The sequence below is a fragment of the Equus caballus genome, chromosome X (genome assembly GCF_041296265.1).
Source record: "Equus caballus isolate H_3958 breed thoroughbred chromosome X, TB-T2T, whole genome shotgun sequence".
Classification (NCBI taxonomy): domain Eukaryota; kingdom Metazoa; phylum Chordata; class Mammalia; order Perissodactyla; family Equidae; genus Equus; species Equus caballus.
Genome location: NC_091715.1, coordinates 119709139 through 119722457, shown reverse-complemented (window position 1 = coordinate 119722457; position 13319 = coordinate 119709139). Strand labels below are relative to the sequence as shown.

General features: G+C 31.9%; 1 protein-coding gene across 14 annotated transcripts in view; it reads right to left on the bottom strand.

The window, feature by feature from the left end:
* STAG2 (STAG2 cohesin complex component) overlaps positions 1–13319 on the bottom strand; it is a 134954-nt gene that overhangs the window by 33061 nt on the left and 88574 nt on the right. For all 14 annotated transcript variants that reach the window (XM_070257533.1, XM_070257534.1, XM_023633545.2 and 11 more), the window contains 11 exons: positions 10770–10877; positions 9492–9603; positions 7689–7806; positions 7162–7265; positions 6033–6125; positions 5816–5905; positions 5019–5222; positions 3424–3494; positions 3029–3116; positions 2855–2935; positions 662–754 (listed from right to left, as the gene is read on the bottom strand). In XM_070257533.1, coding sequence (XP_070113634.1) covers positions 662–754; positions 2855–2935; positions 3029–3116; positions 3424–3494; positions 5019–5222; positions 5816–5905; positions 6033–6125; positions 7162–7265; positions 7689–7806; positions 9492–9603; positions 10770–10877 — 1162 coding nt within the window. The remainder of the gene's footprint in view (positions 1–661; positions 755–2854; positions 2936–3028; positions 3117–3423; positions 3495–5018; positions 5223–5815; positions 5906–6032; positions 6126–7161; positions 7266–7688; positions 7807–9491; positions 9604–10769; positions 10878–13319) is intronic.

Below are 13319 nucleotides of genomic sequence, written 5' to 3'. Positions count from 1 at the left end.
TGCCTGTTTTTGCTAAATGAAAGAAATTCGAAGAGGATTTCCACTTCTCCAAAAAAGGGGGAAAAGTGAAAATAGCGTTCAGCATTTCTTTTGCAGCAAGCCATTATAGAGGCAACGCACACCCCAAGCAGAGAGAGTAGCACCACCAAGCTCCCTCCCCAGGAACTACACTTGGCATCTCAGCACGAAGCTGCCATAGCTTTGAACTGTCTGTGAACATCGGTGCTTCATCTTGATTTACTTTGGGAGTTTATTTTTTCAGTCTAGGAACGCTCAAAAAATTTTTCCATATTAATTAATGGTAATTGCTTCTTCACTTTACGCCATTTTAGCTTACAACAGGTTTCAGAAGAATGCTCCACTTTCAGATAGTGGGGTGAAGCCTGTATATGGGTCTGTTTACCAAGAGTGTCATAAAGAAACAGTAATACAGGATAACTACACTATGAGGGTAATCTATAAATGCAATTCATAAAACTGTATGAAATTAGTACTTTAATCTGTTTTTTGAATATGGTGTATTTTTTGACTATAGTGTACATGGACAGATAAAAGATATTTCTACTTTGCTCAATGTCAGCATGACTTAAATTTTCTATATTAGTTCAGATATTTATTAAGGGTTGCTTACAAAAGATTGCTATCTACAGTAGTTACTAACCTGTTCCTTAACAGTAGTATTCACGTTGGTCAGGTAATGCTGACATATCTGACAGAATACCCTCATCTGTTTCTTTAAACGCAGCAAGTCATCCTTGAAAAGATTTAACATGAACATTTTAAAATACTGTAAAAAAAAAATCCTCATTCAGTATTTAAGGTATTTTAAATTACATAAAAGTTTTTATATATTTAACTACGTTAACTTTGCTTACATATCAGATTTAAATAATTCTTTATTATTTATCAGGAAAGAAAACAAATTAGACCATTTTTCTTAAAAATCTCAACACACTGCAGCCTTAAAAATATCAGGTATATTAATAGATAATATCCTAAGTGGTCTAGGTTCTTTAGAATGAGAAAACTTCTAACTACATATGGCTATCTGTAATAAATCCACTACCTCAGAATGCTAAAGAATAAAGATTTATGCTCCATCCTTGTTTTGTAATTTGAAGGGTAGCCAACTGATAAACGGAAGAAATCAATTAATAAAAAAGGGACAGCATCTTTCACTTCTTATTTGAAGGATACTGGTTGTACTTTTTCAAAACAGAGAGGGACAAAACTCAAGTTTTGCGGTATTACTCCAATTTTAAAAAAACTTTAAATGTCTCATAAACAAACTAAAAAGACGAATCTTTTTCTTACTTTTTTTCTATTTCTAAATATTTGCCAGTTAATTTAAAATAGAAAACTATTCTATAAAGATCATCCACACTAACATATTTAAGGCATAACCTTTCCTTTGGTCCATCTTCTGATACTGGATGCCAAATGATAGAATATCAGTACATATTTGGTGTATGTAATAGATGAATTAAATAAAAACAGGTTTAACTAGGAGATCAATTTGGTGAGGAAAACTCAACCAAGCTTCGGCATAAATAACTTTGTATTCAGTAACATTCATTTTTACCTTTTTCTTCTACTAAAAATATTACCTATTTTCCCGTTCTAATTTTTATCTCAATGCTTTCAATTTAGGTTAGCAATCATATTTGCTAATATAGTTATTGTCCCTACTATAAGCTTGATGAGTTAAATAAACTTCTTGGGTGTCTGACAAAAAGTACACTATTTGGGGGCAGGCCTGGTGGTGTAGTGGTTAAGTTCACACACTCCACTTTAGCAGCCCAGGGATCATCAGTTAGGATCCCAGGCATGGAGCTACACACTGCTCATCAAGACACGTTGTGGCAGCATCCCACATACAAATTACAGGAAGACTGGCATAGATGTTAGCTCAACAACAAGCTAGCTCACCAAAAAAAAACAAAACAAACAAACAAAAAAACAGACTATTTTAACAACAATACTACATTGCTTTTTCAAGGGGGCAATATCCACTTGTAGATATAACAGCATCTTGTGCTTAAAAGCTCAGAAATTCTAAGCATTTAAAATTATTCTGTGGTTTTATGCAAAACAAACATTATCAAGAGGATTCCCTTTTGAGGAAAATACCTATGAACAACTAATTCTAACTTCCAGAAATTGCTTAATATTTATAAAATGTGCCCAAATAATATTTAAGGCAACATCTACTGCTACAAGTACAATGTTTAAGCTTCGAATTTACAAATGGAAAGGCGGTACTGTTTAGTTCAATTACTAAACACATCAAGGATTACCAAAATGGATAAAATTTTGAAAGTCCTATGACCTGGTAGCTGGCATACTATACTCAACCAAAAGTGATTTATCGTGAATTTGGAACATCAGTAATTTGGTACATTAGTAGAGAGATCCTAAGTATGAACAAAGTGATCCAAAAGCAATACCAAGGTATAAGAAGATCTAGGGACAGTTGGCTGGTTATCATCAATTTATGTAATCCAATAGCTCTATCTCTTGTTTCAAAGGCTCTTGGTCATGATTAACATGACCTATATTTCTATATGTACACAACACTTTTGAGAATAATATGGAAATCCATAAATTATGCTACCTTCAAACGTGAACAATCTTTAATTTAAAATCATACCCTGAAACAAAACATATTAATGTTCTTTCATTGAATATACATCAAACCACAAACACTATCGTTCTGAAAGATACATACATCTAAAACAGTAGATTAGAAATAAGCAAAACTTTATTGAAATAACTGGTCTTATTAAACATATAAGTTTGCTGAAATGAGTTAATGTATGTTATCAAATAAAAACTCCACTGAACCACCACAGACCTTTGTAGAGCTGCTTTCAGTTATCTTTGCAAGCTGCCAAAGGATTACATAGTGAGTACATTGCAGTGCATGAATAACAATCTGTAAAAAGAACCAAGAGAACACAGTTAAAATTAAAAAGTCGTAAGTCTTCATTTTCAAAGTTAAATATGTAACTTGTAAATAAATAAAAACCTGCTCAGGCATGTCTCCATTTTCAATTCCGGTTTTCAACAGTTTGTAATTACAAGCAAACAAATCCCACTTTGAGAGATCATGGGCACTGTAAAAAAGAATTAAGTTGGTTAAGCTTAATCACATTTGTTTCAGGATTGAGTGTTAACAGAAGGCTGTTAAAGTAAATATAGTAAATTGTTCAACGTGAACTCACAAAAACAAATTTATTTCTTTAAAAAGTATGTTAACTGATAATTTGTCAGTCATTCCCCAATTCAAAACACGATTGTCCCAAGTACTTTTTCCCCAATAGCAAAAGAAATCCAATAAAGAATTTGATAACATTATAACCCCAAAATGGAAGTTGGTTTTGATTTTGCTAAAGAAATCAAAAACTTCAACATTCAACTTACTTATGAAAAGCAGTGATTCTCTTCAATGTTGATAATACCTGATATGCATCATCTTCATCAGGTTCTTCACCCTAAGAATATTAATTATATAATAATAAACATTAATCACTACCAAAGTGAAAAGTCTTAGGCTACTGCATTGGTGATACCACCTCGAAAAGAAAGAATAACGTAATAAAAACCACAAATTAACTTTGTCAGTCAATACCTAGATCCTGTCAAATTTAAAGAAATATGGTTGGGGTAATAAGTTAACACAGACTTATCAGGTATATTATACTCAAGAGAGAAAAACTGAATGACATTTTCCCTTTCCTTTTAAGTAAACTTGACACAAAACTATGAAGACATCTACTCTTTCACAGTAATAAATGCATGAGGACAACACAAAGAAAAATATATTAGAGGACAAGCAAGACAGCATAAAGACAACACTCAAAGGACAAAACCTAAGAAGATGAAACAGAGTGCTCAAGAAAGATGTATCAGACCAACCACAATTAATTTGGAAAAACTCCCGGAATAAGGACTAAAGATATACCAGCCCTTTCTGGGTACCAACTTTCCAATTTAGAGTAAATAAAGTTTTTGAAAATGTTATGAGTCTTACTACATGAAATATGATTTTCTTAAACACTATAAAACTTACTGTACTGAACCCTGGGTGTCTCAAAAAAAACCATTTACTTGTTTTTAAACTTTAATTTTTCTACAAAGTAATTAAACTTAATTAACAAATCATTGCTTGATTTTAAATTAACTTGTCCTAATCATATTCATATCCAGCCAAGAGCAGAGCCATTAAAATTTTTAACTAAGAATGTGACGATTGTACATCAACATATTTTGCACAAACTTCCAATTAAGCAAAAATTAGTAAGCATGCAATATTACACACAAAAAAGAAAGTTAAAGAAGTAACTTAAAAAAGAAAACTGGAAATTACAAAGTCTATATCATTTTTGCAGCATCAATGACAAAAGTAACATGGAAAATGCTAAATGCATTAATTTGAGAATTATGACTTTTATTTTATGCAAATCAATTAAATTGTTAAGTAATTATTTCCAGAGAAGATGATAATCACAATAAAAAATATAAGTGCATTTGACTGACACGCTTTAAGCCTCTTTGGGAATACAACAGAACAGCACAGGAAACCCCAAAATCAACAGTGGCTGTAACAGCAATTTATCAAGGCTTTATAATATCAAAGACCATAACTGCTTTTCCTCACTAACACTGCCAAAACACTAAGAAAGACCCTACTTTTTGAGGCTACGTGGCCACAGTCTAGCCCTACTTTTCTGTTCCATTAACACCTTGTTCCCTAACAACATCTTGTTCAATTAAACCCTCATAACTTTCCAGATCCCTTCTTTAAAATAAAAAAAGGGAAAGATGTTAGTTTTGCTTTCACCTTCTCCATGTCACAGATTCTTAACTCCTTCCTATTTTGGTGGAGGGGTAATGGTAGCATGATGAATCAAAGAACAGAAAGTCTGAAAATCTTCTCAACATACTGCCAGGGACTATCACCAGGACTAATTTGGTTACTAAAGGGGCCCAACTGACAAAATACTTGTAATATATACCTCTTGCAGAAAATCTTCAAGAAGCCGGTTAAATTTATCTGCCAATTCGTCTATCAGTTGACTTCTTGAAATATCTACTCTGTTGAAGATTGTGAACTCTTCATTACAGAGTGCATGATAAGTTTTAGAACATGCTTCCAAAACATCTGTATCTGTGTGCTTTTCTACAATATTCCGGATCTGTCGTAATAAGGCATCCAAATGCTGGAAAATCAAAGTTTTTTCATTAAAACAAAGGTATATATGATAGACGTAAAACAACTACACCACCTCAATGAAAATCTTCAAATATAGTAACTCCACAGCCCATAGAGCATACATTTTAAGGTGGTTTTCTAGTCATGACAAATAAATACACTGACCCACCCATATTTATTTCCTCAACTTGAACAGGAATAACATTACCTATATCTCATAGGGATTTGGTGAGAATGCTAATACATATGAAGAAATTACAATAGTTCCTGGAACATAGTAAAAGTTTTCAATGGATATTAGCTGCTCTCATTTTGTAATTGTTATTACCTAGTTACCAACCCCTATTTCCATAAATGATCAGTGACATAATCACGTGATGGCTAGGAGTGAGGGTACTACTGTGGGGATGAATCAAAGGGAAGCCCCAATAGTGCCATTCTCTAAATCTAACTGATCTAAAATCTAGAAGACACATAAGAGACAGGTTTGCTTTCACATTAGAAATTACAAAAACATATTTCCAAAAATATAAACAATGTGATGGGATGATAAACTAACAATTTTTCGTCAAGGTTTTTTATGCACAGAAAATACCATACCTTTTCTAATCGTCCAGTGGTATATATTTCCAAATCAAAGTACTGAGGCAACTGCAACAAGTTAGTCACTTTTTCTGCATCTACAGAGTACTTTGTAATAAAAAAAAATGTCAAAAACAACACAATGGTGGTAAGTAAGTATTATAAAATTCTGTGTGGCATTTCCAAAGAAAATCTATAATTTCTTAGTAACACTCTGATATTGACACAAACTTACTTTAGCTAATAACTGAGGAAGGGCCACAGCAAAAAGTTCAGTGATTTTTGTCCTGTCATCCAGTTGAGTCTTCTTCTCCTTTGCTGTCAGCACCTACAGTAACACAACAACGTTTTTAAGTATTTATTAATAAGCACATTAACACTGTTAGGTGCTCAAATTTAAGTTAAAATATACAAAATAAATAATAAAACTACATTTTAAATGATGGATACAAAAATTTCTACTATAAAACTTGAACCCCAAAAGTGACAGAGAGTAACTTGCACCTTATTTTTTTTAAAGCCACCTAAAATAACAAGAAAAATTTGAACAGCTCTAGAGGCAAAATCAATACCCAATTAGACTAACCAACTCCACCTTTGGATGAAAGGAGAAGCAGTCAGGAATAGGAAATGTAGTTTAGGAGCTTATATAATAGTGGGATTAAGCAGCATTTCAGCCTACTCTAAGCTGTGGGCCATGATCCATGGTTTATGAATTCAACATAGTTAAGTTACTACCAGCAATTAGAAAAACAAGAAAAAAGTAGAAAGAAAACAGAATGCATCACATAAGTTTCAGTACTGTTTGATGAAATTTTGTTTCAGTTATACACAAAAACACACATATAAATGTGTACTAGAACACAATACAAAAACGTATTTTTGCACTTTGTAATAAAAGAAGTTTGAAAGCCTGTGGAATTACTGGCATACAATGCAAATATATGTGAACTTTGCAATAATGCATTTAAATCTAATCCCAAGAAACAGGAATTACCCCATTTTAACGAATAATTGTGTTATTTCTAATTTTCATTAAAAGAAACAGAAAGCAAATCTAAAAAATAAACCAAAGCACACAAATGCACCATTCTAAAATGGCATACTACATTCAGTCTTGAAGGCAGGGACTGTCCATCACTATATTTCCTGTAGCAACTAACACACTGTCTTATGGAAGAAACTCAAATTTCCCAAATTGGTAATGTTGTAAAATTTACTTGCAACACATTTTTAAGCAAAGATCATCTCGAAAATAAAATGCTAGGTTTCAAAAATTTAGTTCTATAGTTACAAATAGGAATTTTTTAAAAGATAGTGAAAAAGGAAAAATAGTTTAAAATACTGAAAATATAGTAGCATACCCTTTTTCCTGTCCCTCTTCCCACTGGAGGATGACATTCAGCTGCTTGTCTGATGGTACAAAGCATTATTTCAATCAGAGCACTCTCTTGTCTGTCTGTTAGTGCTGAAAAAAAAAAATCAGAGTTAGCCTATTTCTTTTCCCTATATGCCACTTATAATTATTACATAACACTTCCTTCTGCCTGTGACAGAATCTGACCTATTGTACTAAAGAAAATTTCATTACCGTATCACAGAAAGGATCAGAACAAGTTAAACTCTCCGAGACATTTACAAATCTGTTCAACACTGGTCTACAATTGGAGCAAAAAAAATATAAAGAGATACCAAAAAGAAAACTTTTTTAAGAACGTTGACAGCAACCATATCTTTCTATATAGCATAATAGTCATGTGTATGAAAACAAAATTATTCACAAAATAAGATTTTCAATTACTTTAACACTGAAAGCTAAACGAATGGAATATGTAAAATCTATTTTCAGAACTGTCTAGACAGCAAAAATACCATAATTAAACATCCTTACCTTCCTCTCCACTAAGTGGCTCCTCCAGTAACAAGCTATTCATACATTCCCAGTCCTTCAGCAGCTCAGTAGCACAGTCCCACATGCTATCCACAAGGTATGCTGCATGCTCATGTAACTAAAATTTAAAAAGAGCAACATGCTCTTAGACAAACAGCATACTAGCCTTAACTCAAAAGAATGGAAGCTTTGTTGGCACCATGTAGAAACTCAACAGTGATCTGTTTTTTAAGGTCAAGTGCAAGAAGAGACAGAAAAGAAATTGCCTTAGTTTGCTGTGTATAAGTAAACCCTGTTAGGTAGTATCATTAAGCATTTCTCACAGTAATCATTAACATAAAAATTATTTTTTGAAAAGATTACATGCACACATATTTAGACCCAATATTACATAAGTTAACTAATCTCAGTTATAAAATATACTACAAATTTTAACTGAATGGGAGTGATAACGGTTACTTAAAACTTAAAATGTTTAGTTATCAATTCAATATATATGCAAATTATTTTCTTCATTATGTGACGCTTCAAAGGCCCTACAACTTCCCAACTGATTTTAGGGGACCAGCATTACCATGATACCAAAATCTGTCAAAGACATTATAGAAATAAAAAAATATATAGACCAACATACAGGGAATATCTTCAAAAGAACAGGCAAACTGAAACCAGCAACATATATATAGGATAATAGATCATGACTAAGCAGGGTTTATCCTAGGAATGCAAGGTTGGTTCAACATTCGAAAAATCAATTAACATAATTCAATAATTAACATAAATGAAGGATAAAATAAATCAATCATCTCAAGGATGCAGAAAAAGCACTGGACAGATTTCAACATCCATTCATGAGAAAACTTCTCAGCAAAAGAAGAGATAGAAGGAAACATCCTCAATATAAATAGCTTAAACAGCACCTATAACTAACAATATATTTAACCTTGAAATATTACATGCTTTTCCCCTAAGATCAGGAACAATCCAAATATGTACACTCTCACCACTTCTATTTAAGATTCTACTGGATGTCCTTACCAGTTCAGTAGGGCTGGGAAAAAAAAATGATATAAATATGGGAAAGGAAGAAGTATCATTATTTGCAAACGACTTGATTGTATTTTATAGAAAAATCTAAGGAATCTATTGAAAACTTACTAAAATGAATGAATTTAGCAAAGTTGCAGATAAGAGGTCAATATGTAAAATCGACTGTACTTCTACATACAGAAACTAGAAAATTTAATTAGAAGGCCCTAACAATGATTAAATAATGTATAATATGAACACCAAAAATGAATGTTGGGCCCTCTCAAATTCTGGGTAACAGGCAAATCTTCAACCTGAGGGAGACCTAAAAGAGCTGACGTTAAATGTAAATCTATATCTACAACACTAGTAATAAGAGCAGATACCAAATATTGAGAACTAACAAAGTGCTAAGTCTGTGTTAAGAGTTCTACATGGATTAGCTCAGTGTTACCTAAGAAATTATTACCCACATTTTTACTAGGAAAATGCGGCTTAGAAAAATTAAGTAACTAAACCAAGGTTATACAAATAGGTAAAGGAGCCCAACTGGCAATCAGGTCTTTCTGACTCCAAAATTCATGCTCTTAGCACTACATATAAATCCTATTATCTGAACATCTTTCTAAAAGTAGAAAATTTTTTAATTTTGTGGAATGGGTAGAATTCTATTCCATCCAACATTTACTGTGCTATGTGGAAGATTTTAAGACGTACATCATTTTTATCCCATCTCCAAATTGCTTTGAACATAAGTATAAAATATCAACTAACCTCACTTTCCAGAAAGAAAAAAACCAAAGTCTTAACAAGGTTGGCATTTGGACCTTGTCGTCCCCTTCTTTTCATCATTCCATCCTCCTCTGGATCTCTACGACTGAAGAGCCTATGATCAATGCAAAATATTTACTTTTAAAAACAAAAAACCGTATTTCCTAATAAAAACAAAAACTGCCTGGATTCCATATTCAAACATCTAACAAAAGAGTAAATGGGAGGTGCGTAGGTACAATATTGTCCAACATTATAGCCAAGTAAATAATTGCTATAAACTTTTTTCATTTCGCACTTGATGGTGCTTCTAAATCCTCTTAAATTAACTTCTGGAGTTAATTGTACTGAATTGTGAATTACTTCTTTTGAAAAGCCTTACTGTAGTTTATGTAACCATTTCCTTTCATGAAAAGTATTACAATGACTAACCTATATCATCTATGTACATAAATCCATGATAAATATTCTTCTCTTTAAAAGTGAACATATATTTTCCTTCTATCCTTGCATAATTATCACAATGTCTGAACTTAGTGGCCTCTGTCTATGAATATCATGGTCATTTTTCCTTATAAACAACAAGAGAAAACTATTACTGGAAACAATGAATCGAAAACCGTAGCATAAAATGTTTTACATCATGCACTCTTTCTAATAAATGCCTCATCCCAAATCGTCATTTTAATAAAACCTTACAAAAATATACAGCCCATATGGTTCAAATTGTTCTCTTTAAAAGCCATTACACAACATTTGCTGAATGTTTTCTGTGATCAGATATTCACACTGCTATCTATACAACCTAATCTGAGGTATTAAATAGCAACATAAAATTAAAGAGATTGTAGGATTTTTAAGTCAAACTACATCAAGTACTTGCCGCAAAACTTAAATATTTTCTAAAGTGAAGTAAAAATAGGCTTAAGACTAAATATTATAGTATAGGCAATATTTGGAAGATGACATCAGAGCAAAAAAGTATGAAAAATTAGGAAGAGATCAGTCTTAACATTATGATATAGTTAGGTATATTTAAGCACATCTATTAAAAGACATGGGTACATTTCCCTTTAGAGATTTAACTTAAATCAAAAGAACTGGAGAAGAGAAATCGAAACTTTTAAAGGAAACAGTAAAATGTGAAAGTTTCAATTTGACCTGTACTGTGTAATTTTTTAAAGTAAGTTATATATACATATTTTAATATCAATTATAACACAATAAATTACTGTCATAGAACTATACTTTAGAAAATGAGTAACAGAAATATAGATTTACTTTTTGTAGAGAAATTCTCCAGCTGCTACTGCTACTGGCCGGTGAGCTGAATAAACCAGATGATAGACATTTTCACAATCTTCTGCAGTAAGAACTTCTTCACTACTCCTAAAAAGAAATAAGCAGTAGCAGTTTTTTAAAATAATGTCACAATTTTAAGCATATTGAGTATAAAAATCCATGCTCATACATTAAAAAATAGTACACTTTCACTAACTTCTGTTAAAAAAAATAAAAAAGAAATCAACCTTATTTGGTTATTGTCTGTCAGTAAAAGCTTGCCCTGACAAAAGAGCTAAGTAGTCTGTTAACATCTAAGATCAATGGGAGGTAAAATTAAAGTGAATACTGAATGTAAAGAAATGGTGAAGAGAAGTAATAACGTGACAAGGATGCTAAAGGGAAATGAAGACAATATAAACCAAGGTAGAAAATAAAATGGTAGCACGCTAAGAGCTTAGAGGTAATAATCAGAGAACACTTTCATAGTAACATCAAGGACAAAATCACAACATTAAAATATACTAACACTCCAGTTATCTCATAATGATAAAGAATACTTCATCTACCATGTACTGAACACCATATAAGGCAATGCAAATGGATTTTCCAAATAAAAATTTAAGTGCCAAAGACTTTTAATTACAATCTATCAGTGGAAAACTCTGCTCATTTTCCTGATCTTACTTTAAAAGAACAAAATAAACCTAACAAAACCTTCTGGTATTGTTAGGTAAATCAAAGCCATTATTAAGCCCATCAACCACAGGGCCAGGGTCATCCTTGTTGGGTTCTTCTTCTGCAGACTCCGCATTTGGGGTCCCGGTCTCTGGCACCTCATTCCTTCCTCATACACTTTTAGGCTACTGTGACATAAATAATATAGGTTTTTACTATTATGTGTAAATTAAGAATCAAAGCACCACCACCAGAGAGAAAAGCCTTAGTTGAGGAGCTCAGATCCTTTTGGATTTCTGCTGTGCTCAAGGTTTTCAGAAGTCTGATGTATAAAGAAATATTACTTCTTTTTGAGAGAAATGAAACCAAAGTGTTAAAATTCAAGTTTCAAAAGCAGTTTTATTTAAATTACTCTATGTATTAATAACGGATTATTTTTGGAAAATCCATTTGAGTTGTTTTATAATTAAAAAATATATATTGAATCAAATCAGTTAAAGTATAGTAAATGTGTAGTAGTTCACTCATTTTAACTGTTTAAGAAGGAATGTTCCTGACAAGTTTCAGTTTTTAGGTATATACATGGCTGAATCAACATAAATGGCTGTCTATTACCCTTCATAAAAATATGAGAAACAACAAGGAAACATGTCCATAGTGTATTACAAAGGAAGGGGGAAGAAGCTATAGAAATACATGTGGAGTACTGTTACTTTTTTATTTATTTCAAGATTCTTTCAATATTTTCATAATGTGCATGTATATTTATAATTTTCAAATCCAATTAAAAATTCAAGAAAAATGCACTAGTTAAGACTGCTCAAAATGCTCCCAGTGAATTCTCAAAAATCAGAGTATATCTAAGAGCTGCCTTCTTCATGACTGCAGTGCAGTCCATTTCATATAAATTGGCGTAACAACTACCACCATCTCACAGGGCTGCTGTATTCAATGAGATAAGCCACAAAAGGTGCTTATATTAGCTATTCTCATATATTAATTTTTCTTTTTGATAACTATCTAGGCTATTTCCAAAATTCTATTACAAACAATGCTATGTTAGAGGATGTGAACGTTTTACATTTTAAATAAAGCCAAGCTTTTCTCCGAAGAGATGATACCAATTTATAGTCCCATCAACAACGAATAAGGGGTCTGTTTTTGCATAACCTCAACAACTTAGTGTACTACAAAACATTTTTGCTTCTTTGTCAAGCAAGAGGTAAAGAATGGTCTCATCTTAACATACATGTCTCTAATTCAGTGTGACTAAACATCGTTTCCTATGTCTAACTTTTTATTTTCTGTCAATGATCTAGTTCCTAACTTTTGACTATTTTCCTATTAGGTCTTTGTTCTTTTTATTGATTTATCAAAATTGACAGCTATTATACAAATATTTTGCCCAATCTGTCATTTGTTTTCTGAGTTTATGGTATCTTATGTCATATAGACATTTTCAGTTTTTTAAGTAGTTAATTCAATGATTTTTTAATGTGTAGGTTTTATCACATTCAATAAGATATTGCTCAGTCATTTTACATATAAAATAAAAACTTTTATTCTTCCCCAAGTTTTCATCTAGTTCTTTAATGGTTTCATTTATTGGCATTTAAACATTTTATTTTTGTATAAGGAATGAAATAGGAATCTAATTTAATTTTCTCCCAAATAAAAGCCAGTTGTCACAAAACTATTTTATTTTATGATAGGAAATGCCACGCTTGCTCTATACTAGGCTCCTGGATGTATTTGCATTTGTCTCTACTCTTTATTCTCCGTCACTGATCTCTGTCTATTCACGAACCAGTACCAAAATTTTAAAATTACTATGGTTTTACAATATGGCTTAAAATCATATTGGGCAGTTGT